Raw genomic sequence first — 26,909 nt, forward strand, 5'->3', positions numbered from 1 at the left:
TCCTCCCACAGTCCAAAGATGTGCAGGTTAGGTGGATTGGCCATGCTAAATTGCCATTAGTGTCCAAAGATTGCCCTTAGTATTGGGTGGGGTTGCTGGATTATGGGGAAAGGGTGGAGGTGTGGGCTTGGATAGGGTGCTCTTTCCAAGAGCCGGTGCAGACTCGATGTGTCGAATGGCCTCTTCTGCACTGTAAATTCTATGATTCTATGAACCATTCCAACATGGGTCCCATCTCCAAATGGACATCGTGTATTGAAAGAGGACGAAAACTGGTAAACAAAATCCTCCGAGTTTACAAGATGACACTGACTGGTTAGAATAGGGTACATTAGTTACCTTTAAGAAAAGGTCAAATTACAATCTGAAAAACAAATGTTAAAAGGAGAAATAGAAAATGGACAGGAAGATAAAATGGAAGAAATGGAAGACAGGATGAACAGAATTGGTCACTGTTTTTAAATTTGATTGTTTTCCAAATGTAATATAGTAGTAGGTAACAAATATAGTTATAAAGATAGCCTTGACATCCAATTATCTTTAATGCAGCATTGATTGTGCTTGTTTGAGTACCGTAGTATGTGAGGTGGAAAAGCTTTGAAAACAAAATCCCAGAGGGAGGGCTACATCCTTAAAACTGCTGGCTGTTTTATGAAATTAATAATTCAGCAAGATATTTATCTTCTAGAAGATTTATTTTTTCAGGATTTCTTATTTAAAGACATATTCAAACAGTACCTGATCCTGTTCCAAAAAAATTATTAAGTCCCCGTATGCCACTGTGTGTTTATGTTTAATGACCAGCTCACACCAGCGATGGCGCACCTGTAAAATATTCCAAGATTTTATATAACTTAGGTGAGGCTCAAAGATTTATAAAAAAACATACATAATTAGTATTTTACAAGCCACAAGTTGACATTTGACTTCAGAGTTAAAAGCAATGGTCACACAACACTTGACTACAAGATGTTCATTTCAGCCTCAATTTTATCCTTTGCTAAAATTCTGAACAGGTTTTACGACTGAACAGAAGTTTTGCATTGCTGTTGTTCAGCATTGCTACATTATTTTGTACTGCACTGCAGATATAGACAACTAGCGAATACTCATTAGCTCCTTTAGAAAAGAAAATTTTGGAAAAGCAAGCAGCTCACAACTGGCAAGAAGTTAAATATCTGCACTAAAGTAGCCAGAGTCCGATTATTAAAGACTTCACTGAAGACTGTGTTCATTTAACAAATTGTTGCAATATGTTTATACATAATCAGCAAATAATCTGTTTCAGCTATCCAACACTCCAGTCATAGATTTTGAACTTAACTTACATGTGTTCCTATATTAGATTATTTTAGCTACCGTTTAATTGGATTCCAGTCAATGGGAAAGATTTTATAAATCAAAAATTACAGAGAAAAAGCCTAATATTTAGTGTCTTTTTTTCAAGATTATCTTTTTTAAACAGTCTAATTTTTATTTCCCATTGGACTTCCAGTGGTGACATGTAGGTCTGTTGGTTGGCTCCCGCCAGAGTTCTCGTATTTGGCACTTTCCACCCAGTTTTGGGGGGAACCTTCATGTGAACTGTCTCAGATAAAGTCGTGGGTATTAGAGAATGTCAAAATCCCAACGAACTATAGCACAAAAAGGAGTGAGTGCTTGTCCGCCAGCGGGTCCGAGCATGGTGCGGAGTTCTGTGGGAGGAAAGATGGCGGGAGCCATCTGCACCCATTACGGTGAATACTCTGGCCGAGGTATTATCGGTGGAGTTTGAGCGGCAGTTTGTTAAGCATTTTGAGCGGCACGGGAAGGAGATAATGGGAACTCTCAATCATTTGTGGAAGATGCGCTGTCCCTGAGATGTCGGATACGGTGAGGGAGCATAGTGAGGTGTTGAAAGGGGTGGAGGAGGCACTGTTGCGGCATAGCGACCAGTTTGCCTTGCTGAAAGAGGAGCTGTTGAAGGTGGAGGACAGTAGTAAAGGGCTGAGAGCCAAGGTGGAAGACCTGGAGAACAGGTCACGGCAGCAGAATCTTCTGACATTGGGGCTGCCTGAGGGCCCAAGGCCGACGGAATACTTTTCAGGGATGTTCGCGAAACTGCTGGGGGAGGTGGACAATGCCTCCTCCTTTGGGATGGATCGGGCTCATCGGTCACTCCGGCCAAAGCTAAGGACAAATAATCCACCAAGAGCTGGGATTATCAGGAGAAGGTCTTGTGATTGGCCAAGCAGAATCGGGAGATGAGGTGGGAAGGCAGTGGTATTCGAACACGCACTTACAGATTTTAAAACAGCTTCTTCCTTGCTGTTACCAGACTCCTGAATGGCCCTCCTAAGAACTAAACTGATCTCCTACGCATCTTTGTCACTGTTATAGCACTGTACTCCAAATGCTTCACCCAATGTCGATGTATTTACATTGTGTATTGATCTTATGGCCTATGTTTTTCATGTATGGAACGATCTGCCTCGACTGTATGCAGAACAATAACTTTCACTGTACCTCGGTACATGTGACAGTAAATCTAAATCTTTAAATATACTAGGACGCCACAGTGGAGCTGACGAGAAGGCTTGTGGCCTTTAACAGAGTGAAGGCAGCGCTTTACAAGAGTGGTGTGTGGTTCAGGATGGTCTACCTGGCGAAGCTGAAGGTTACGCACAACTTCAAGGACCATTTCTTTGAAACGGCAGAGGAGGTGAAGGCATTCGTGAAGGCTGAAGGACTAAACTGTGTTGGAATCTGATCTCTTATCTTATGGTTGTGAGGGGATGGTTTGGGGAGAGTGGGGCAATGTGTTGGGTTTTTCCCTTTTGTTTTGTGTTGAACATGTTTGGGTGTCTAGAGTTGAATTCGGGGTGGGGGGGGGGATCTGTTGGCTTTTGTTTTAGGTTTGTGGGGGGAGAGGGCTCTGGCAGGGGCCACCTTGCGAACAAACTTGAGTTGACTTGTGAACGGGAGCGAGGTGGGGGAAGGGACTGCGGCCAGCCGAGCCTATGTGGACAGGTTTCGACTAGCCTAGGAAGTGTGACTTGTGGGGGGGGGGGGGTATATCCTGCGGGTTGGTCATGGCTGATAGGAGGAAGGGGGAGTGAGAGACACCCAGTCCAAATTGTAATGTGTGGGAGTTGAATGGACCGGTGAAGCAGGCGAGTGTCTTTTCGCATTTGAGAACCGATGTGGTGCTGCCGCAGGAGACCCATCAGAGGTTGAAAGACTAGATAAGGCTTCGGAAGAGTTGAGTAAGCCAGGTGTTTCACTTGGGCTTCTGTGGTGGTGGCCGCACTGAAGATATGGAGACAATTTCGGCAGCATTTTAAGGCAGCATTCTTCACTTAGGGGCAGGGTTGAAGTTGATGGCGATCTGAGAGAATCAGTTGTTTGAGCCGGCGAGATTGAATGCAAGGTGCTGGGAGGAGAGTGGGGGGGGGGGGGGGGGGGGGGGGGGCATTTTTGGGTGGATGGTGAGCCTAAGAAGGTGGCAGGGGGACAAGTATATCCTGCGGGTTGGTCATGGCTGATAGGAGGAAGGGGGAGTGAGAGACACCCAGTCCAAATTGTAATGTGTGGGAGTTGAATGGACCGGTGAAGCAGGCGAGTGTCTTTTCGCATTTGAGAGTTTGAGAACCGATGTGGTGCTGCCGCAGGAGACCCATCAGAGGTTGAAAGACTAGATAAGGCTTCGGAAGAGTTGAGTAAGCCAGGTGTTTCACTTGGGCTTCTGTGGTGGTGGCCGCACTGAAGATATGGAGACAATTTCGGCAGCATTTTAAGGCAGCATTCTTCACTTAGGGGCAGGGTTGAAGTTGATGGCGATCTGAGAGAATCAGTTGTTTGAGCCGGCGAGATTGAATGCAAGGTGCTGGGAGGAGAGTGGGGGGGGGGGGGGGGGGGGGGGGGGGGGGGGGGGTGGAAATTTAGAACTATTTCTGGAAGGACAGTTTGAGAGCTTGGAGGAGTAGTTTGGGATTCCACAGAAGGAAGCCTTTAGGTGTCTGCAGGTATGGGATTTTGCAAGGAAGGTTTACGCAACGTTTTCGGTGGCACCGCCTTATGTATTGTTGGAGGGGGTGTTGTCAGTGATGGGATGGGGGGGGGGGGGGGGTCATTTCACCGATTTATAGGAAGGTTCTGGAGGTGGGTATGATGTCTTTGGAGGGGTTAAGGCAAAGTGGGAGAAGGAGCTGGGGGTGACGCTGGAGAAGGGGTTGTGCTTTGAGGTGGACGCCTCAACCTCGTGGGCAGGATTGGGTTAATACAATTAAAGGTGGTGCATTGGGCACACCTAACGAGGTCAAGGTTGAGCCAGCTCTTTGAGGGGGTGGAGGACCCTTGCGAGCGGTGTGGAAGGGGCCCGGCCAACCATGCACATATATTCTGGTCTTTCCGAACTTGAAGCTTTGGGGTACTTTCTTCAGCACCACCTCGGCGATCTTCATAGAATTTACAGAGCAGAAGGAGGCCATTTGGCCCATTGGGTCTGCACTGGCCCTTGGAAAGAGCACCCTACCCATGCCTCCACCATATCCCCGTAACCCAGTAACACCACCAAACCCTTTGGACACTAAGGGGCAATTTAGCATGGCCAATCCACCTCACCTGCACATCTTTGGACAGTGGGAGGAACCGGAGCACCAGGAGGAAATCCACGCACATACGGGGCAAACTCCACACAGTCACCTGAGGCCAGAATTGAACCTGGGACCCTGGAGCTATGAGGTAGCAGTACGAACCACTGTGCCACCATTCCACCCCTTGCATTTGGACTTGGAGCCCAGTACCGTAGGGGCCTTACTTGGGGTGTTGTACCTTCTGGAGCTGCAGATGGGGGTGGGGGTGGATGTATTAGCCTTCGAATCGCTGATTGTTCGCAGGTGGAGGTCAGCTTCTGTCGGGTGGCGGTCAGCTTCTCCACCCTGAGCCTCAGTGTGGCTGGGGGACCTGATGGATATCCTGCATCTTGAGAAGCTTATGTTCACCTTGAGGGGGGCTTTTGAGGGGTTCTATAAGAGATGGAGTCTGTTTATTCTTCACTTTAAAGAGTTGGTCACCATCAGCTGCTAAAGGGGGTTCGGGGGTTTATTTTTCCTATCATACATGTATTTGTTGGTGGTGGTGGGGGAGGGGGTTCTATTATCTTTTCTACTTTGTGTTTTTTGTTTTATGTATAAAATGTTAAAAACCGAATGAGAATATATTTTTAAAAAATAATTAGCTCCCTCTTTTCTCATTTTCTTAAATTATTTTTCCAAGCCAGAGAATAGAAGGTTTTACAAGTTGAATTTTAAACTTGTACCAGCCAGTTACAGACTGAGATAAGTATGCCATTTAGTTACATCCTCACTTTCACCTGGGTTGCTTCGGTCTTTATTAAAACAAATCACACTCTCTCACCCTGACCATTATCCCAGGGCCATCCGAGAATAGCAAAGATACTCTCTGGCTTATCTTCTCCACTACAAACTGTCTCCTTAAACGTCACTCCCAAACCTCCTCCACATACAATAAATCCACGAGTTTCATTGTCACCAAAATTGGGATTATTCATTTAACTGTCTCTTCTGCTTCTATCCATTCCCCTAGTCCACCTAGTTAAACTTCCCCTGAGGCAGACAAGGCAAAGGAAATTAAACATCTCACTGACATGAATAATATCCATGGGTTCTTCACTACCAAGAAGACTATTTAAGCCCAAGTACTCAATGACCAGCTTCTCCAAGGATGAGGAAGATCAGATCAAGTAAAGGGAAGTTGTCAATGTCTGTTGGAAAGATCATTTTGAAGCAGATCAAGGAAAGGGAAGCTGTCAATGTCTGTTGGAAGAATCATTTTGAAGCAGATCAAGGAAAGGGAAGCTGTCAATGTGTTGCAAGGATCATTTTGAAGAGCTTTTCAATCAAGAATCAATTGTTTACCAAGTGTTTTTGACTCCAGTCCATAACACCCAGTTAGAAATGAGCTTGGAACTCCGCCAACACCTATGGAGGTGATAAAAACCATCATCAAATGAAGAACAAAGCAGCAGGAAGTAATGGAATTCCTGCTGAAATCGTAAGTACAGAGGAGAGGAACTAACGTTACAGTTCCATACCCTTATCACACAGGTCTGGAATGATTTAAGGCTACTTGATTGTGGCAATCACAAGAAAGCAGGTAAATCCAATTGTGGAATTTACAGAGGCATCTCCCTGCTTTCCACCACAGCAAAAATCATGACAAGAACCCTTCTGTATCAACTTCTTACACTTGCTTATCTCCCTGAATCTCAATGTTGGTTTATCCCATCAAGATGCACTGCCGACATGCTATTTACCGCTCTTTGACTACAAGTGTTGCAAAGAACATCAATCATGAGACTCGCCTCCTGCTCCCTCAAACCTATTTCTTCTAAAGCGTTGACCACTCAACTTTCCCTTCTGACCCCCATTTAATGGTTCCCATCAGATATTGTCCATCCCCCCTTCATCTCAGTCATCATCAAGCCTCTCTTCAAAAAAAACCCAAGACCACCTCCCCACTCCACCATCTTTCTTAACCATCATCCCATCTCCAACCTCCCTTTCCTTTCCAAAGTCTTTGAATGAGTATCACCTTCCAAACCCATACCTATCTTTCCTGGAACTCCATGTTGAATCCCTCCCTTGCCACATGATAGACAACACCCGTTGACAGATTTGTGGAATTAATAAGGCTCAAGTTATCAAACTCTGGTGTAAATAAACTTAATGGTGAAAAGTCTTTATTTCTATGTATTATTGGGATAATTCATAAATTTTGAGATTATGTTGTTATAAAGTTTTAATGCTGGCATCCCTTTAAGTGTCAAATACTGTGATATAGCTTTCAGAAAAAAATAGGGTCAGAACCAAGTGTTCTAGTTTTTCCTGGCAAAAGTGGGCAGCACGATAGAATAGTGGTTAGCACAGTTGCTTCACAGCTCCAGGGTCCCAGATTCGATTCCTGGCTTGGGTCACTGTCTGTGTGGAGACTGCACGTTCTCCCCGTGTGTGCGTGGGTTTCCTCTGGGTGCTCCGGTTTTCTCCCACAGTCCAAAGATGTGCGGGTTAGGTGGATTGGCCATGCTAAATTGCCCTTAGTGTCCAAAAAGGGTGGAGGGGTGGGCTTGGGTAGGATGCTCTTTCCAAGGGCTGGTGCAGATTCGATGGGCCGAAAGGCCTCTTTCATCACTGTAAATTCTATGAAAGGAAAGTTATAGCGAGCAGTTAAAAAAGACCAATGTCACAAAGCTGATTGGCTCAATTTGTTGTGCAGAAGCACTCCTTTAAACCTACTTCTTCAACCAAGCTTTTTATCATTTGTCCTAATATACTTTGTGCCCTGATGCCAATATTGTTTGACAGTGCTCCTATGAAATGCTTTGGGACATTTTACTACTTTAAGGGCACTGTTTTAAGCTGCTGTTGCCGATTATAAAAATTGTCTGAATTTGGGCCGTGAGTGTTAAACCAGTCAGCTCAGGTGACCACTCAAAGTGATTTAATCTGGAGTTGATAATCCAAGTGGAATAGATAATCCCATTGTTGATGGGTCCATGTATCCCTCACCTCTGTGCTTGGTGACCTACAGTGATTTCTGGTCCATTGGTCAACAGTTACAAATGTTTAATTAGAAGTTGTTAGTTGTGTTGACAGTGGTATCTGCAAAAATCCAGTATTAGGACCAATGGTAATTGTTTTATGAGAAAGTGAATAGTCTTTGTTAGGAAGCTGCTTTCAGCTTCAGGGAGACAGTGTGTTGAACTTGTGTTTCGTGCCATGCCTCGACTAATGGAATGTTAGGTATCAATCTTTGTTCAATAAACTTTGATAGTTAGCATTTTAAATTAGTGATTGCCTTTTTGCCAATAAGATTATTCCTCAACAAGAATTTGTTTTCTCTGGAGTTTTGTAAAGAATCCAAATCCCAATACACAGTGCCAAAGCAGTTCTTATCAAAATCACAAGTGAAATATATGTGACTTTGACAAAGGTAAACTAACCCTCCTCATCCTTCAGAACCACGTTTTCATATTTTGACACGGATGATCGATCCATCCTCCTCCTGACAGCTCTCCTCCATCATCCAGCTGAGTAGGACTGCCCTTGACTGGTTATATTTTTATCTATCCAATCATAACCAGAAATGATCTGCAGTGGCTTCTCTTCCCGCCCCCACTTGGTAATCACTAGCGTTCCACCAAGGACCTATCCTGCTGCTTGTCCCTTAATTTGTACCAAGTCCCATTCACCTGTCACCTCTTGTATATGTTGACCCACACCAATTTAAATTAACATTTAAATATGCCGGGACAGTTTGAAGCCCGATTCTCTCACCCGCCAGCACAACATGAAGCCAGCGCGAATCACTACTGGTCTCAGCCACCGAGATGACCACTCCGGGGTGCTCTGAGGACATTGTAGCCTCCTGGTGGTTGGGGACAAGGCAAAGCAGAATCAACCTGCCAGGTGCCGGAGCAGTGTCGTGTAGTGACTGCCAAGGAGCAGAACCCACAAAGGAGGGGAGCCTGGAAGGAGGATAGGCTGGACAGGGGTGCGGTTTGAAAGGGGGAGGAGCCGGAAGCGGCCATGAAGTGGGGAGGCATGGGTGGGGGAGGGCATGGGTGAGGGAGGCATAAACGAACACTATAAGTGAGGTGAACTCGTGATTTGGGGGGGGGCCCAGGAGATACATTTGGAAGGCCCCGATGCCAGCGGTCCTGGGGGGTGATGCCAGTGAGGGTGGTTTTGGGAGGGGGGGGGGGGGGGGGGGGGCGATGCCAGTGAGGATGGTGGTGCGGGGCGGAATGGGGGACACTGAAGCCCTGATTTGCAGGGGGTGGGGGGGGGGGGGGGGTCCTTTACTGTCACTTTGAGATTGGAGTGCCCTTTAAACATAGCACATAGCATCTCGATCTCTGTAAAGCCGGGCTTGCCAGTGTTTCGGTCCCATCCCTCTCAGTGCCGGTGCAAAGCTATTCCCTCCTCAAAAATAGTTTCTGATTGTGGGTGGATTGCAATCTGGATCACACCCATCCAACCGGCGGGAATCATACCGCTTTTCAAACTGGAGACCATACTTTGGGAAAATTGCACTCAAAGTTTTAATTTGTTCAAAGAATGGGTAACCAATGCTGTTATATGGTCAACTAGCTAACGGGTATACTCTTAAGAGTAATCTCACCAATTTGCAGTGATCTCAGGCGCTGATCTCAACCATAAATTAATATTCTGCAAATTAATTAATGTTGAATTGAAGTGCTACACTTGACTGCCTCCACAAACAAGTTACTCAGTTTGCAAGGAACTGTTTAATAATCATGTCATCCAAATTGCTGGCAAAGTCAATATTTATGTATATTAATTGTAGCTTTTTCTGTTTTTAAGTTTAAATAGATATAATTATACGATTCACTGATACATGGTTTTTTTTGTCTGACATTTTTTGATGATCTGGCAAGAAAAAATTAATTTGTTCTTGTGGTTAATCCTAATTGTGGGTTGGTTAGTGAAATTCATGTTTAATCTGAATAATGTAAGATAGTTTGGTGAGCCAAACCTAGACAGTCACTTCAAGGCACAAGCTGGGTGCTAAATCCAGATATAAAAACAGAAAATGCTGGATAAACTCAGCAGATCTAGCAGCATTTGTTGGGGAGGCAGTGGCATAGTGGTACTGTCACCGGACTAGTAATTCAGAGACCTAGGGTAATGCTTTGGGGTCCTGGGTTCAAATCCCACCATGGCAGATGGTGGAAATTGAATCCAATAAATATCTGGAATTAAAAGTTGACCATGAAACCATTGCCAATTGTTGTAAAAAAAAACAGCTGTCTCACGAATGTCTTTCAGGAAAGCAAATCTGCCATCCTTACCCGGTCTGGCCTACATGTGACTCCAGACGCATACAATCGCAATGTGGTTGACTCTTAACTGCCCCCCACTGAAATGGTCCAGCAAGCCACTCAGTTCAAGGGAAATTAGGGATGGCCAACAAATGCTGGCCCAGCCAGCGATGCCCGCATTCCAAGAATGAATTTTTAAAAAGTTACAACTTTTTGAGTCCATACGTCTTCTTTAGAGCTACATTAGGGTCAGAAAATATCCATTAAGATATGGAAATATCCATATCAATTTTAAGCTAACAGATTGATAATACTAGATTAATACTAGATTATAAGGTACAAAAGGCAGGACTTTGATCACACATAAAATACTGCAGTTAGTTTTGGTCACCAAAGCATAAACAACATTATCTAATTTCTCTTTATTTTCCCAACAAATTATATTTATAAAACAACTTAACACAGAAAAGAGCAATGGGACTAATTCCAAAGTGTATAATGAATTAGCTCTGATAAAAGATTACAGGCTGAACTTTAAGGGGAGACCTCTATCAAGAATGTAAAATTGTATCAGTGATGTAAATGTAGGCCATTACTTCAAGTGCACCCAGAAAATAGGCCTAGGAGGCATCTACAAATATGTAGATATGTAAAAAGAAACTTGAAACTTCAGGACAAACTAATATATGTTTGATAAAGTCCATCAAGAAAGGCAACAGATCCAAAAATGTTGTGCTTATTTAAAACACAATTAGATGGTATGGAGGGAGAACTGATATATAAAGGGGAGAACAGACCAGCCTTCTCATATCTCTAACCTTCTGTATAGCACATTTGAAGTTTATTGACATTAAATCATCATGTACCACCTTATTAACCAACAGGCAACAATATTTCATAGATAAATAACAGAAAACTCAGCCAATGATGGAAATCAAAACAATGAAACTACAATTACACACAATAAGTTGATCGGCAGAAAAATGGTCTTTGAATATGTATTTTCCCCTTCCTTTTTTGTATTAATTTTTATTCTCTTCCCAAAATCTGTACTGAGAGCAACAGAAAATGTCACATCTCGGGAGGCAGTCGAAAGCTGAAGAGCTCAACATTTACTTTGAGCTTTTCACCGCCACTTTCTCAAGTACAATTAGGGATGGGCAATAAATGCTGGCATTGCCAGTTTCACATGCATGAATAAAAAAAACTTTTTCAATATATCCACGTGCAGGCTGCTGGCACTCAGCTTGCAGCAGGGTGTTTGTGAAAAACTCATCAGACTGAGTGAACTGAATGGTTGATCAAAAGGATTATTTTAGAATTTTGAGGCAAGGGGAATTGGGGGGGCCACTGGTGGGGAAGTTGTTGAAAAGGCTGCAAGTCAGAACGTGAAGCAAGACGGGAATTAATATTGATAAACATGCATATTATATGAATAGTGTTGAAATAGATAAAGGTGAAGCTGAAGCAGACCTAAGATTCTGACTAGACTTGATGCTAAACATGAACAGCAACAATCAACAAACCCAAAAGAATGTAAAGGTACATATAGAGGTAGGTGCTGATGTAAATGCAGAAAAATCTTAATTTGTTATGAAATGCAAGTATACAAATTCATTAGGTTCAAATCTTTTCGTTCTGAGATATTTGATTTTCCTCAGTGAATTGATGTATCTAAATGTCCTGAATATCTAATTTAATTATAATCTGAAGATTAATGGTCTTTGATCCAGTATTTTAAAGAAAGTTTGTAAGCATAGCATAGATCAAATTAAATTCAGTAAAATTACTGTAGGTGGGATTTGTAAACTTTCCTAGGATGGCATTTTTGTGAAGATAGGACAAATTTGGTCCACCTTCTGTAATGTGCACAAATGTGGCCCGTGTATAGAATACAACGTTAGATAATTAAACTAAAAGTTCTTGTAAAAACTTGACTCTTTAAAATATTTTGGATGCTCTTCGAACATTAGAACTGGAAATTGCAGATGAGATCAACGGATAGAATATCATGGAAACGTTACCACGATTTGCCAAAATGTACTAGGGCCTGATATTCTCAACTAAGTATCAATTAACTGCCTCAACTGAAAAAAATACCCTTCCTCTGTCAAAATAATAAAAGATGTTGCTCAAGTCCCCAAAGACTTCTGCAACCTGTCAGTTCCAAATGATCCAGATTGCTCAACTGGTTTAAGTGCAAAAACAATTCCCCTCCATGTCCTCACTCCATTACTCTTGGGTGTAACCCTGACAGAAAATTTGATAAGCAGAAGGAATACCAATTACAATTTTGGCATGGAAGCAGGAGTATGTGGTTCAGCTCTGTGAGCCTGTTCGACTATTCGATTAGATCAGAGCTGATCTGTACCTCAGCTCCATCTGCAAATCTTTGATCAATATACGTTGATACCCTTACCTAATAAAAATCTGTTGACTCTTGAGAATTCCAATTGACCAAGTATCCACAATGCTTTGGGAGATTTCTAGATTCCTACTACCCAATGTGTGAAAAGCTGCTCATGATTTCATTCCTGGGTTACCGAGCCCTTATTTGAAGATGGCACCCTCTTATTCTGGATTACCCATGAAATTAAATATATTCTAAGAGTATGTGGAAGGAGGGAAACTCCTGCAGAAGGATAAATACAAGACCTGAACTACATTTGAATATTGCAGTTCCTATCATTTCCTCTATTTCCATTCCCAAAAGGTACGATACTGTAGTTGTTGTTGCTGGGCAGTAATCCAGTGGCTTTGAATACAAATTCGGGCAGCACGGTAGCATTGTGGTTAGCACAATTGCTTCACAGCTCCAGGGTCCCAGGTTCGATTCCCGGCTTGGGTCACTGTCTGTGCGGAGTCTGCATGTTCTCCCCGTGTGTGCGTGGGTTTCTTCCGGGTGCTCCGGTTTCCTCCCACAGTCCAAAGATGTGCAGGTTAGGTGGATTGGCCATGCTAAATTGCCCTTAGTGTCCAAAATTGCCCTTAGTGTTGATGGAGTAGCAACCCACTCAATCGTATCAAAAGGGTTATAAATGTCATCCTTACATCCCAAGAATGAAAAAGAGAATGGGTGGAATTCTCTGTCGGCGACCGGACATTCCCACCCCATGGACCTTTACATGATCCCCGTTCCGCCAGTGGCGATCTTGCGGTGGGCATGGCCGAAGAGTCCAGCCCAATGTCTTTCAGAACTAGCTTATTTCCAAATTTGCTGACAATATCTGTTAAGAGTGGCCTGGAATTTCATACGTGGGCCCTCATCTAGCCATCGGATTGAAATCCGGCAAAGGAACCTGGAAATGCAAGTGGTAGGATCCCAAGGGAGATTTTTGAGGAGGCGACCATTAAAGAAATTGCCTCTGGGAGTACAATCCAATTAAGAAACGTGGTCAGGCTCCACAGCCAGGAGTCAATTGTGCAGCCAAGTGCTCCAGCACCCACCAGAAGAGGTGGGCGCTGCCGATGTAAATGGGAGAACAAGAAAGCGTCAGAAGATGGAGACAACCTCTAAGGACTTTAGGAAGTTTAAAAATGAAAGTGGCCACAGCTGCCAGACCACCTTTGCGGAGGGGAAACTCCTCCATAGGACACTGTGGCTGCAGCTGTGTCCCCAGTTGTGGCTTTGAGGCGGAGGTGGGGTTGATGCCAAAAGGAAGCATTGCTGGCCACAAGAAATATTATAAAACCCACTGCACTTGAAAACCCATCAACAAGGTTTGCGTGAGATGCGTCACTGAACACAATCAATTTTATATTCTTTGCAGCATCCGAAGTTGGAAACTTGAGTACATGTTTCATCACCTTTAATTTTTTTTTAATGTCTCGTTCTGCCATATGATACCCTGAACCTTGGGATGCATCATTATAGTAATCAGTTCAAGATCATCAAACCTTGCATTCCCGCCCACCCCGGTTTGAGTGCTCAGCAAGTTTAATTGCCCAACCAGACTTTCCAGCTGCTCCGTCTCATCCTTGGAAGCATCTTTTTGCAAAGACCAAGCCCGACTGACTGCAATAGTGATAACAGTTTCTCAATGCGATTGCTGGTGCAAAGTTACCTCAGATCGAAACTGTTTAATTTCTAATCCAATATATTTAGCGGTCTCATTAGCCTGACTCCAAATCTTAAAGTCAGTCCAAATCCCATCTGTAACTCTGTTTTGAAACTCACTAGTTCCACCCCATAGGATGTTGTCAATGTGCATCAAGATGCCTGCCAATTTCTTGCTATGGTACCAGTAAGGTATGGCAGAACCTGAGACAACCCAACTTTAACAACACTGACCAAACTGAAAAGTACCACACTCTAGAAGCACAGTTTAAACCATACACACTATTCAACTTCCAAAGTTTTCTCCCCATCTCTTGCGCCTCCTAATAAGGTTGGAGAAACACTTTCTTCTGGAGGTGATGCCTCTGCAGAAATGCAGCTTTTATATCGATCAACTTACATTCCCATGAAAATGTTGCCAAAAGGGCCAAGAAAAATTTCCAAATTACCTTCCAGCTGTGGGTGAGTCCACACTGATTTGTTTATCAGCTACACATTCTTCAAATCCCTATGTCGTCTAGTCACACTGCAACCCCTACTTTCCTGCTTCAGTCTATCTTGGCTCCTACTGTCAGATCCTTTACTTTCCCCGTCAGAGGCCCTATCCACCATGCATGAGCAAACATTTCCTCACCCGGGATTCAGCACTTGACTCATTGCTGTAACTAGGGTTATGCTTCCTTATTTTCTAATCTCGTACTCCACTTTCCTAGTCCATGGCCTTCATTGCTTGCCCATCATCCTGGACATTCAGCCAATTCTTAGATTTTCCAGTAGATTTTCCAGGCGATCCCAGGATTGTTGCATCACTCCAGTAATCTGATCCTTCTGGAACCCACTTTGGGCAGCTCACCTGTTGGCAAAACAGCCCCCTCCTGTATATCGCAGTCATATTTTCTACTGGCATCTGACTCCAGATCCATTATATCTTGCCTCTCTGGCTTTGCCACAAAAAATATGAGAATGTGATTCACATGGTCCTTCACCATCTTCTTTCACATTGTCAATATTCACAAATTTATAATTCATTCCAATAACATGTGAAGAATAAGAGTTTTATTGTTTGGTTCATACGTTGAATAATCACAATTTTCCCTTCATACTCTATAACTTTCCCTCGGACTTTCTATTCCCTGTACCCCTCTTTCTTGTAACAAACCTGAACTAAATTCTACCGGAGACGGTTTTATGAGGTATCGCAATGCTCTCCTAATTCTTTCTGAAACCTCCACTTTGATAAAAGATTTCCTGCCTGCATGCAAGGCATTCAAGTGAGCAAAAAACAAGGCTAATGGTAGTTCCTTCAAGAGCAGATTATTACCATACCAGACCAGACCCTAGCAGTTGCTAGGATCCCGGACAGAAACCCATATATTTTATTTTAAGACTGTGAGGACAGGATACTTCGCTCCAGGAGCGACTCCATGCACAAATAGGGATATGGTATATTAAAACAAACTTTATTAGTAACAAAGGAGTAAACTAACTTTATCATATAAGAAATAGCTTTCGATTACCAGTTACACAATGCTGAAACACTTTAACTCCTGACTGCTTTCTTTTTATCTACAATCAAGAAAAACCCATCTCAGATTAAACCCAACTTTTAAATACAGTTAGCAAACCCAGGGATATTTGCTGTATAGAGATGTCTTGAAAAAGCTGCTCCGAGACAGACAGATCATTCAGGAAACAGTCTGCAGATTCTTGCCTGTGTCAAACTACTATTTAACTTCCCAGTGTTGAGAAAATAATTCCTATTCTGTTCACAAGTTCTCAACTGAAAAACTCAACATCTGACTGCTTCAGTCCCTGGCTCCTCCCATTAACTACATCATATCGATCCCACTAACTAGGTTATGACCATCTTACTAATGCTAAACACAATGTTTCTAGTTATCTACTCCCCAGGGAACCCACTATCTATAAACAAAATTACATAACCCTATTCATGTAAACAATACACATGGTTGGAATGAATTATGATCTTTTTTTTTTACAATGCCTTGATTATCTCTTCAGTAGCTCCAGTATCTGTTTGTCTTTTAAACCAGGATTTTCAAAAACATTATTGCAGCAGTCACATACATACCCTATCCCAGGCTTATAACCATTACTGCACCAGCTACATATAATGCAATATATATATCTCAAATTCCTACATTCATCACAAGGCGAAAGTTCCAACAGTACTGAAGGCTTCCATATACTAACTGGTACAGACTATTTCCCTTCATTATCAGTCAGGAATTTCATTGGTGTGCCTAATCTGGTACCCAGCCATTTCTCCGTGACCTTATCAATAACGGTCTATTTGTCGTTACATTTATTACCCGAGATATGCTCTATCCAATCGCCATATCTACCAAGTGTAGCAAAAAAAAACCCTGATCTTTGTCCCATACCTTTAAGTCCATTCCCACTACATCATTAAATTCCCTAACCAGTGGCAGACTCACCTGTTCCCGTAGCTGCCCCCCACCGAACAGGCGGCGGAATGTGGTGACTAGGGGCTTTTCGCAGTAACTTCATTGAAGCCTACTTGAAAGTGAAATGAAACGAAAATCGCTTATTGTCACGAGTAGGCTTCAATGAAGTTACTGTGAAAAGCCCCTAGTCGCCACATTCCGGCACCTGTCCGGGGAGGCTGATACGGGAATCGAACCGTGCTGCTGTCCTGCTTGGTCTTCTTTAAAAGCCAGCGATTTAGCCCAGTGAGCTAAATCATTTTCATAACTTGAGCATAACTTGCGACAATAGCAATTATTATTATTACTACAGTAGGTGATTTCGCAATAAGACTTATGTCCTTTATTAACCATGTCAATCCCATAATAGAGCTTTCAAAATTTGTGACACTGATGGGTAATTTGTCCATGCAACTTCCAAATAATCTTCTTGTCCACCAAACTTTGATCTCCACAAGTTAACAAGACTGCTTGAACTCTTTGACGAAAAATACCTGCCTTCCTTAATGGCAGGCAGTAATGACCTGACTGAGTAACATGTAGATCCACAGCTTTTCAGAACATGGATCGGTCAACACAATTTCTTCACCTGCATCATTCCCGGCATCGCAATTATCGGTTTTCATGTGTTATTTCAAAAACACAATACTTTCATTGTGATAATTCATTGTGTGGTAGTGTTGGTAAATGTGTACGCCCCAAATTGGGATGATGCTGGTTTCATGAGGGGTATGTTGGGCCGCATTCCTGGCCTGGAGGTGGAGGGCTTGATCATGGGGGGGGGACTTCAATACGGTGCTGTATCCCCTACTGGATCGTTCTAGTTCAAGGACAGGCACGAGGCCGGCGGCGGCCAAGGTGTTGAGAGGGTTTATGGACCAGATGGGAGGAGTGGATCCCTGGAGGTTTGGGAGTCCGAGGGCTCGAGGGGACTCTTTTTTCTCCCATGTGCACAGGGTTTATTCCCGCACTGATTTCTTTGTTTTGAGTAGGGGACTGGTCCCGAGGGTGGAGGAGGCCGAGTATTCGGCTATTACAATTTCGGACCATGCTCCGCATTGGGTGGATCTGGAGATGGGGGAGGTGCGGGACCAGCGCCCGCTTTGGCGTCTGGACGTGGGGTTGTTGGCTGATGAGGAGGTGTGTAGGAGGGTTCGGAGATGTATCGAGAGCTACCTCGAGGTCAATGATACCGGGGAGGTCCAGGTGGGGATGGTGTGGGAGGCTCTGAAGGCAGTGATTAGGGGAGAGCTGATCTCCATCTGAGCCCATAGGGAGAGGGGGGAGAGGGAGAGACTGGTAGGGGAGCTGTTGAGTGTGGATAGGAGGTACGCGGAGGCCCCGGAGGAGGGATTGCCGGGGGAGCGGCGTAGCTTGCAGGCCAAGTTTGATTTATTGACCACCAGAAAGGCGGAGACACAGTGGAGGAAGGCGCAGGGAGCAGTCTATGAGTATGGAGAGAAGGCGAGCAGGATGCTGGCGCATTCGTAAGCGGGACGCGGCTAGGGAGATTGGTGTAGTGAAGGATAGGGGTGGGAATGTGGTGCGGCAGTGGGCAGAGGTCAATGAGGTCTTTAGGGACTTTGCTAGGGAACTGTACCGGTCGGAGCCGCCGGCGGTGGGAGGGGGAATGGAGAGTTTTTTGGACAGGCTCCGATTTCCAAGGGTGCAGGAGGAGCAGGTGGAGGGACTGGGGGCGCCGATCGAGTTGGAGGAGCTGGTCAGTGGGATTGGCCACATGCAGTAGGGGAAGGCGCCAGGACCGGATGGGTTCCCGGTTGAATTTTATAATACGCGGACCTGCTGGGCTCCCTGTTGGTTAGGACCTTCAACGAGGCATGGGAGGGGGGTGTTTTGCCCCCGACGATGTCTTGGGCGCTAATTTCCCTGATCCTGAAGCGTGATAAGGACCCCTTGCAGTGCGGATCATACAGGCCAATTTCACTGCTGAATGTAGACACCAAGTTGCTGGCGAAGATCTTGGCCACTAGAATAGAGGACTGGGTGCCGGGGGTGGTACATGAAGATCAGACGGGTTTTGTGAAGGGGAGGCAGCTGAACACTAATGTGCGAAGGCTGCTAAATGTGATAATGATGCCGGCAGCAGGAGGCAGAGATTGTGGTGGCATTGGATGCGGAGAAGGCCTTTGACAGGGTTGAGTGGGGGTACTTGTGGGAGGTGTTGGAGAGGTTCGGGTTTGGGGTGGGGTTTATTAAATGGGTGAGGTTGCTGTATGAGGCCCCGATGGCGAGTGTAGTGACAAATGGGAGGAGGTCCGAGTACTTCAGGCTCCACCGTGGGACGAGGCAGGGGTGCCCCCTGTCCCCCTTGCTTTTTGCGTTGGCAATTGAGCCTCTTGCCATGGCTCTCAGAGAGTCGAGGAGGTGGAGGGGTTTGGTGCGAGGTGGGGAGGAGCACCGAGTGTCGCTGTATGCAGACGACTTGCTGCTGTATGTAGCAGACCTGGTGGTGATGGAGATTCTTGCTGCGTTCGGGAGTTTTTCGGGATATAAATTGAACCTGGGCAAGAGTGAGCTGTTTGTCGTACACCCGGGATATCAGGAGGAGGGGATTGGTAGGCTCCCGCTAAAGAGGGCAGTGAGGAGTTTTAGGTACCTGGGGGTTCAGGTGGCTAGGGGCTGGGGGACTCTGCACAAGCTCAATTTTACTAGGTTGGTGGAGCAGATGGAGGAGGAATTTAAAAGGTAGGACATGCTGCCGTTGTCGTTGGCGGGTAGAGTACAGTCCGTTAAAATGACGGTGCTCCCGAGGTTTTTGTTTTTGTTTCAGTGCCTCCCCATTTTCGTTCCGAGGGCCTTTTTTAGGAGGGTGAACAGCAGCATTCTGGGATTTGTTTGGGCGCACGGGACTCCGAGGGTAAGGAGGGTCTTTTTGGAGCAGGGCAGGGATAGAGGGGGGCTGGCTCTGCCCAACCTCTCTGGGTACTATTGGGCGGCTAACGTCTCGATGGTACGTAAGTGGGTAATGGATGGGGAGGGCGCACCATGGAAACGGATGGAGATGGCGTCCTGTGGAGGCACGAGCCTGAAGGCACTGGTAATGGCGCCGCTGCCGCTCCCTCCAACGAGGTACACTACGAGCCCGGTGGTGGCGGCTACCCTCAAAATATGGGGGCAGTGGAGGCGACACAGGGGGGCAGTGGGGGGCTTGGTGGAGGCCCCGCTGGGGGGAACCACCGGTTTGTCCCAGGGAACATGGATGGCGGGTTCCTGGGGTGGCACAGGGCGGGCATTAGGAAGTTGGGAGACCTGTTTATTGACGGAAGGTTCGCGAGCCTCGGTAAACTGGAGGAGAAGTTTGAGCTCCCCCCGGGGAATATGTTCAGGTACCTCCAGGTAAAGGCGTTTGCTAGGCGACAGGTGGAGGGGTTCCCTTTGCTGCCCCCGTGGGGGGTAAGGGATAGGGTGCTTTCGGGGGTGTGGGTCGGGGATGGGAAGGTGTCTGACATCTACCAGGTAATGCAGGAGGTGGGGGAGGCGTCGGTAGAGGAGCTGAAGGCTAAGTGGGAGGTGGAGCTGGGGGAGCAGATTGAGGAGGGGACATGGGCCCTGGAGAGGGTGAACTCCTCCTCTTCATGTGCGAGGCTTAGTCTCATCCAGTTCAAGGTGCTGCACCGGGCCCACATGTCCGGATCTAGGATGAGCAGGTTCTTTGGGGGCGAAGACAGGTGCGTCAGGTGTTCAGGGAGTTCAGCGAACCATGCCCAGGGCCGGCTCAAGGTACCGGCAACTCGGGCAGTCGCCCGGGGCGCCATGTGCTAGGGGGCGCCATCAAGGAGTGCGTGACCGGCGTCAGAGACCCGGCGCCGCGTAAAAGACTCGGGTCCCGCACATGCGCAGTTGGGCCGGTGCCAACCAGCGCATGCGCGGTGGCCGCCCTACCCGGGCCGCCCCGCACAAACATGGCGGATGGATCCAGGCTCGCCGGTGGAAGAAAGGAGGCCTGCCGACAGAGAGACCGGCCCGCCGATCGGTGGGTCCCGATCATGTACCAGGTCACTCTGCCCCCACCCCCCCCCCCCCCGGGTCCCCGCCCCCCGCCGGGGACTCGCGATATTTGGGGTTGGGGTGGAGCCGGGAATGCAGGAGGCGAAAGAGGCCGATGTCTTGGCCTTTGCGTCCCTAGTAGCCAGGCGGGGGATCTTGCTGCAGTGGAAAGATGCAAGACCTCAGAGCGTGGAGACCTGGATTAATGACATGGCGGGATTCATTCAGCTGGAGAGGGTCAAATTCGCCCTGAGGGGGTCGGTACAAGGGTTCTTTAGGAGGTGGCAGCCTTTCCTCGACTTTCTGGCTCAACAATAAGGTACTAGGTCAGCAGCAGCAACCCGGGGGGGATAGTGTTTAAGTTAATTTGCTTATTGTTAATTTATTTTGTTGTTTATTGGGTTTGGGGGGGGGGGGGTTGGGTTGGTATATGCGTTGTTACGGGTGCCGGGGGGTGTTTATTATTATTGTTCTGTTGATATATATTTTTCAAAAAATTCCAATAAGAATTATTTTTAATAAAAGATAATTCATTGTGTAACAATACTCAGAATCACACCAACAACATCAATTAACCATTCCCTGTGTGTTTCTCGGATTCAAGTGCACAGTCGCCATCCCAGACCTGCTTTTTGTCTTGGCTCTCAAATTGGCTAAAAGTGTGACCATCTTCAGACTACCTATCAGCAATTCCGTCATTGTACTGTAATTGGAGTTTAATATTTTGGATTATCTCTTAATTCGGCCACCATGGAAACCTCCACCTTTGTTTGATCTCGAGAGTCACCTGTATTGATAGGAAAGAAGCTGAAAAGGACTGTGTTCACAAAACCGTTTTTTAGGGAAGCAACCATTTGGTCCAGGAGAGTGTCTTTCCCATGGAATTGAAATCTTGTCAATATGAATAATGCATGCACAATGGAGTAACTTAAAGGGCAACAGAGACTCCAGGATCTCACGGTTAAACTTTTTCAGCCTCTTATATCATTTACCCAAGTTAATTTTACATTCCTCCATGGACTGTTTCCTTAAATCTTATCAAAGGTTGACCATGCTTCATATGCTTTCAAGAAATCATCCTTGTAAAACTTATGCAAAAACTGTAATAGAAGGATTAATCCATTTTCGGTATCCAAGTCATCTACATCCAGTTCTGAAAATTCTTTACTCCTAATCTTACTTTTTGTTGGTAATTACAAAGCCTAAACCAAGCCTAGTTTCTTTTGGGGCAACAAAATAACTCGCTTATACATCTCAACTTAATTTTCCTTTGCTGATACGGTTCCGCCTCCAAAGACAAATATCGGTGGATAGTCAAAGCCTGAGATCTTGCATCCTGCTTCCGACAGCGTGAGTATTCGTCATTTCAGAAGATAGAGACAAAAGCTTCTTATTCAACAACCAATGTTCATCCTCTGTTACCATGTTAATTCCAAAAATTATAAGTTAAGGAAGAATGAGTTTGAAGCTAGCCTGTACCTTAAAACAGGCTGGTTTCCAAGACAGCAAAGTAAACTCACAGACTATACCAGTTCATCCCAGGCACCCAGGATGAACTGGTTTATATACTCTTGCGATAATTCCCCAATCCTTTTCCAACTGGGGACAGCTGTACTTATTAATTACCAACATAAAGTATGTATTCTATTGCAGCACTACTTCAATATTAACACACACTCGTTGCTAAATATAGTTGTTATATCCAAATATAATATATCCAAATATAGTCAGGATTCACCTGAGGAAGGAGCAGTGCTCTGAAAGCTAGTGTTTGAAACAAACCGGTTGGACTTTAACCTGGTGGTGTTGTAAGACTTCTTACTGTGCTCACCCCAGTCCAACGCTGGCATCTCCACATCATAGTTGAGGAGGATAGTGTACTTCTAAAAGTTACAAAGGAATTATTCGTAAATCACGTGATTGACTTGTCTCGGTGCAGATCTGGTGAAGAAGGAGTTTCTTCCATTTGAAGTAAATCTAGGTGAATTCAATAACCAAAGTTGCGTATCAAAGTCATTGCAGGAATCCCTCACAGGTGGATTTTGCATCAGGTCATCAAGTTAGTTGCTCACAGTCTCATTACTAGGGGGTCAGTTTTCAGTACTTGAAAAAGAACAGGCTTGGAGATCTTAAAATGTTGCAGTCTTCAGACTTAAGGCATAGATGTTGCTGTCATTGCTGCTGCTTCTGTTTTTTTGCTGTGTTGTCTGCAGTCTACCTTTTGTTGCACTTGGAGTAAGTAAAACTAATTGTCTGATGACTGTTTTTTAACAGGTGACCAAATGATCAATACTTTTATTGTCTACCCATAATGGTTTACAGTTCAAAGCCACTGCTACAAAATATGAGATGGATGGCAGCCATTCATGCCTACTTATGATTTAATGGATTGCTCCACAGGTCTCTCCGTTAAGTGTCAAGTTCAGAGACAGTGAGTTGAGAAGTCCAATTAAGATAGGCACCCTATACCAGATGAACTGGTATAGTCAGTGAGTTTACTTTGCTGTCTTGGAAACCAGCCTGTTTTAAAGGTACAGGCTAGCTTCAAACTCATTCTTCCTTAACTTATAATTTTTGGAATTAACATGGTAACAGAGGATGAACATTGGTTGTTGAATAAGAAGCTTTTGTCTCTATCTTCTGAATTATGAATTTTAGTTAAGTCCACAAACATGGGGGAGAGAGGGGCAATGGAGGGGTACACAGGGGTATCCCCGAAAGGGATAGAGCGGGGGGGGGGGGCACCCGGGGGGCGAGAGACCAGGGAGGGGAAACGCAGGGACGAAGGGACAAAAGAGGCCAGTAAGGGAATAGGGCCACAAAGTGCCACAGACAAGGGCTCGAAACAGGGAACTGCTGCAAGCACCCACCCAGTACGGTCTGTGGGTGAAGGGGCCCCCCGGAGTGCAGGGGACTACCCGCGTGGCGGACACAAAGTGGACGGCCATGGCGGGTGTCCCCGGGACAAGGGGGAACCCCGGAGCGCAGGGACCCGACCGCATGGGGAGAGCAGTGATAGTGGACATCCTGGACGGCCCCCTAACATAGGGAAACCCCAGAGGGCAGGGGCGCGACAACCGGACAAATATGGTTAACCCCACAGGAGCAAGGGGGCAGAAGCCCCCCACCAGAATAGTCACCTGGAACGTAAGGGGACTTAACGGCCCAGTGAAGAGATCTAGAGTCCTCACCCACCTTAGAAACATGAGGGCCGACATAGTCTTCCTCCAAGAGACGCACTTGAGGGAGCAGGACCAACTGCGGGTAAGAAAGGGCTGGGTGGGACAAACCTATCATTCCTGTTATGGGGCAAGGGCCAGGGGGGTGGCGATCCTGATTCGCAAGAGGACAATGTTTAGGGCGACAAAGACGGTTACGGACCCAGGGGGACGGTATGTCATGGTCAGCGGGGCCCTGGATGGGGCGCCGGTAGTTCTAGTTAACGTGTACGCGCCCAACTGGGACGACACGAGCTTCATCCAAAAGACCATGGCAGAAATCCCGGACATAGCGACGCACCGACTAATCATGGGGGGGGACTTCAACTGTGTACAGGACCCAACGACGGACAGATCAAACCCCAGAACGGGGAAAACCTCAAACATGGCAAGGGAACTCAGCCACTATATGGAGCAGATGGGAGCAGTAGACCCCTGGAGATTCGCCCACCCGGGGGAGAAAGAATTCTCTTTCTTCTCCCCAGTACACAACGTGTACACCAGAATTGACTTCTTTGTGGTGGGGAAAACGGTGCTTCCAGAGATAGACAAGGTGGAATACTCCGCAATTGTGATATCAGACCACGCTCCACACTACATGGATGTGCGGCTAGAGACGGGAAGGGCCCAGCGCCCCAAATGGAGGTTGGACGGTGCCTTACTAGCTGACAAGGCCTTCAGCGAAAGGATAGCGCAGGCCATAGCGGAGTACACTGAGATCAACCAAAACGGGGAGGTCTCACCCTCCACGTTCTGGGAAGCGCTTAAGGCCGTACTAAGAGGGGAAATCATAGCCTACAAAGCGCAAAGAGATAGGGAGGAAAGGGTGGCTAGGCAGAAGCTGGTCGACTCCATACTGGAGGTAGACCATAAATACTCCGAGGCCCCGACTGTAGAACTCCTGGCGGAGAGAAAAGAATTACAAAGGAACTTTGACCTGCTCTCCACCAGGAAAGCAGTACACCAACTCCGCCAGGCACGCGGGGCCCTATACGAACACGGAGACAAAGCCAGCCGCCTGTTGGCCCACCAGCTGAGAAAGCAGGCAGCCAGCAGAGAAATTGCGCAAATCAGAGATACCAGAGGCACGTTGGAAACAGAACCAGAGAAGATTAACAAAACCTTCAAGGCCTTCTACCAAGAGCTGTACACCTCAGAGCCCCCAACGGGGAAGGCTGGGATGAACCGGTTTCTTGACGGACTGAACATACCAGTTGTGGGAGAGGGCAGAAAACGGGATCTGGAAGCACCACTAGCACTGGGAGAGATCATGGAGAGCATTAGCTCCATGCAGGCGGGGAAGGCGCCGGGACCGGACGGATTCCCGGCGGACTTCTACAAAAAATTTGCGACAGCGCTGGCCCCGCACATGCGGGAGATGTTCACAGACTCGCTAGCTAGGGGCACGTTGCCACCCACGTTAGCACAGGCCTCAATCTCGCTGATACCTAAGAAAGACAAAGACCCAACGGAATGTGGGTCATACAGACCCATATCTCTGCTGAATGCAGACGCCAAAATACTGGCCAAAATCCTAGCCAAAAGGCTAGAAGACTGTGTACCTGAGGTGGTCACAGAGGACCAGACGGGCTTTGTCAAAGGTAGACAGCTGACCGCGAACATCAGGCGCCTGCTGAACGTGATAATGACCCCCTCCGGGGAGAGAACACAAGAGGTGATCGTCTCCCTGGACGCAGAAAAGGCCTTCGACAGAGTCGAATGGATATACCTCATAGAGGTACTGGAGCGGTTCGGGCTTGGAACAGGGTTCACAGCTTGGGTAAAGCTCCTGTACAACGCTCCCATGGCGAGTGTACAGACCAACAATACCAACTCCCAATACTTCCAGCTGCACAGGGGCACCAGACAAGGATGCCCACTGTCCCCGCTGCTGTTCGCACTAGCAATCGAACCGCTAGCAATCGCGCTCAGGGCAGCAAAAAATTGGAGGGGGATCCGAAGGGGAGGTAGAGAGCACAGAGTCTCACTCTATGCGGATGATCTGCTCCTCTATATCTCGGACCCACAAAGCAGCATGGACGGAATCATCGCGCTCCTGAAAGAGTTTGGAGCCTTCTCGGGCTACAAACTCAACATGAGCAAAAGTGAGATCTTCCCATTACACCCGCAAGGGGGGGGGGGGGCAGCACTAAAGGGGCTGCCGTTCAAACAAGCCCGACATAAATTCCGCTACCTGGGGATCCAAATAGCCCATGACTGGAAAGGGATCCACAAATGGAACCTCACCAGCCTGACGGAGGAAGTTAAAAAGGACCTGCAAAGATGGAACACACTCCCGCTCTCCCTCGCGGGGAGAGTTCAGACGATCAAAATGAACGTACTGCCCAGGTTCCTCTTCCTGTTTAGATCCATTCCGATCTACATCCCCAAGGCCTTTTTCAAAGCGCTGGACAAACTCATCATGGCGTTCGTATGGGGGGGTAAAAATGCTAGGATCCCAAAGAAGGTCTTACAAAAAACAAAAACCAGGGGAGGGTTAGCCCTCCCGAATCTACAATTCTACCACTGGGCAGCAACAGCCGAGCGAGTAAGGGGATGGATCCAGGAGCCAGAAGCTGAGTGGGTGCGTGCGGAGGAGGCCTCCTGCATGGGAACCTCCCTCCGGGCCCTCGCCACGGCAGCACTCCCATCCCCACCCAAAAAACACTCCAGCAGCCCAGTGGTGACAGCCACCCTCCAATCCTGGAACCAACTGCGGCAGCAACTTGGCCTGACCAAAATGTCGAACAGGGCTCCCATCTGCAACAACCATAGGTTCAAACCAGCACTGACCGACGCCACCTTCAAAAGGTGGAGGCAGGACGGGGGGACACTGACAGTCAGGGACCTATACACGGACGACAGGATCGCAACACTGGACGAACTGACAGAGAAATTTCAGCTAGCTGGGGGGAACGAGCTACGGTACCTGCAGCTCAAAAACTTCCTACGAAAGGAGACAAGGACGTACCCACAACCGCCACGACAGACACTACTGGAAGACCTACTGGACGCAAGTATCCTAGAGAAAGGGAACTGTAGTGACATGTATGACCGACTGGTAGATAGGGACGACACCGTACTGGACGCAACAAGGAGGAAATGGGAGGACGACCTGGGGATGGAGATCGGGTGGGGACTCTGGAGCGAAGCACTGCATAGGGTCAACTCCACCTCCACGTGCGCAAGGCTCAGCCTGACGCAACTAAAAGTGGTACATAGAGCCCACTTAACAAGAACCCGTATGAGTAGGTTCTTCCCGGAGGTGGAAGACAGATGTGAACGGTGCCAAAGAGGCCCGGCCAACCACGCCC

At 46.7% G+C, this 26,909-nt stretch overlaps 1 protein-coding gene across 3 annotated transcripts in view; it reads right to left on the minus strand.

Annotated features, from left to right (window-relative positions):
* LOC119970344 (aminopeptidase O (putative)) overlaps window positions 1-26,909 on the minus strand; it is a 335,542-nt gene that overhangs the window by 39,452 nt on the left and 269,181 nt on the right. For 2 of the 3 annotated variants that reach the window (XM_038804803.1, XM_038804802.1), the window contains exon 15: window positions 739-825. The exons of the other annotated variant lie outside the window; for it this stretch is intronic. In XM_038804803.1, the coding sequence (XP_038660731.1) occupies window positions 739-825 (87 nt within the window). The remainder of the gene's footprint in view (window positions 1-738; window positions 826-26,909) is intronic. 3 annotated transcript variants of the gene reach the window in all.

This window comes from Scyliorhinus canicula, chromosome 8, assembly GCF_902713615.1.
Source record: "Scyliorhinus canicula chromosome 8, sScyCan1.1, whole genome shotgun sequence".
Lineage (NCBI taxonomy): Eukaryota > Metazoa > Chordata > Chondrichthyes > Carcharhiniformes > Scyliorhinidae > Scyliorhinus > Scyliorhinus canicula.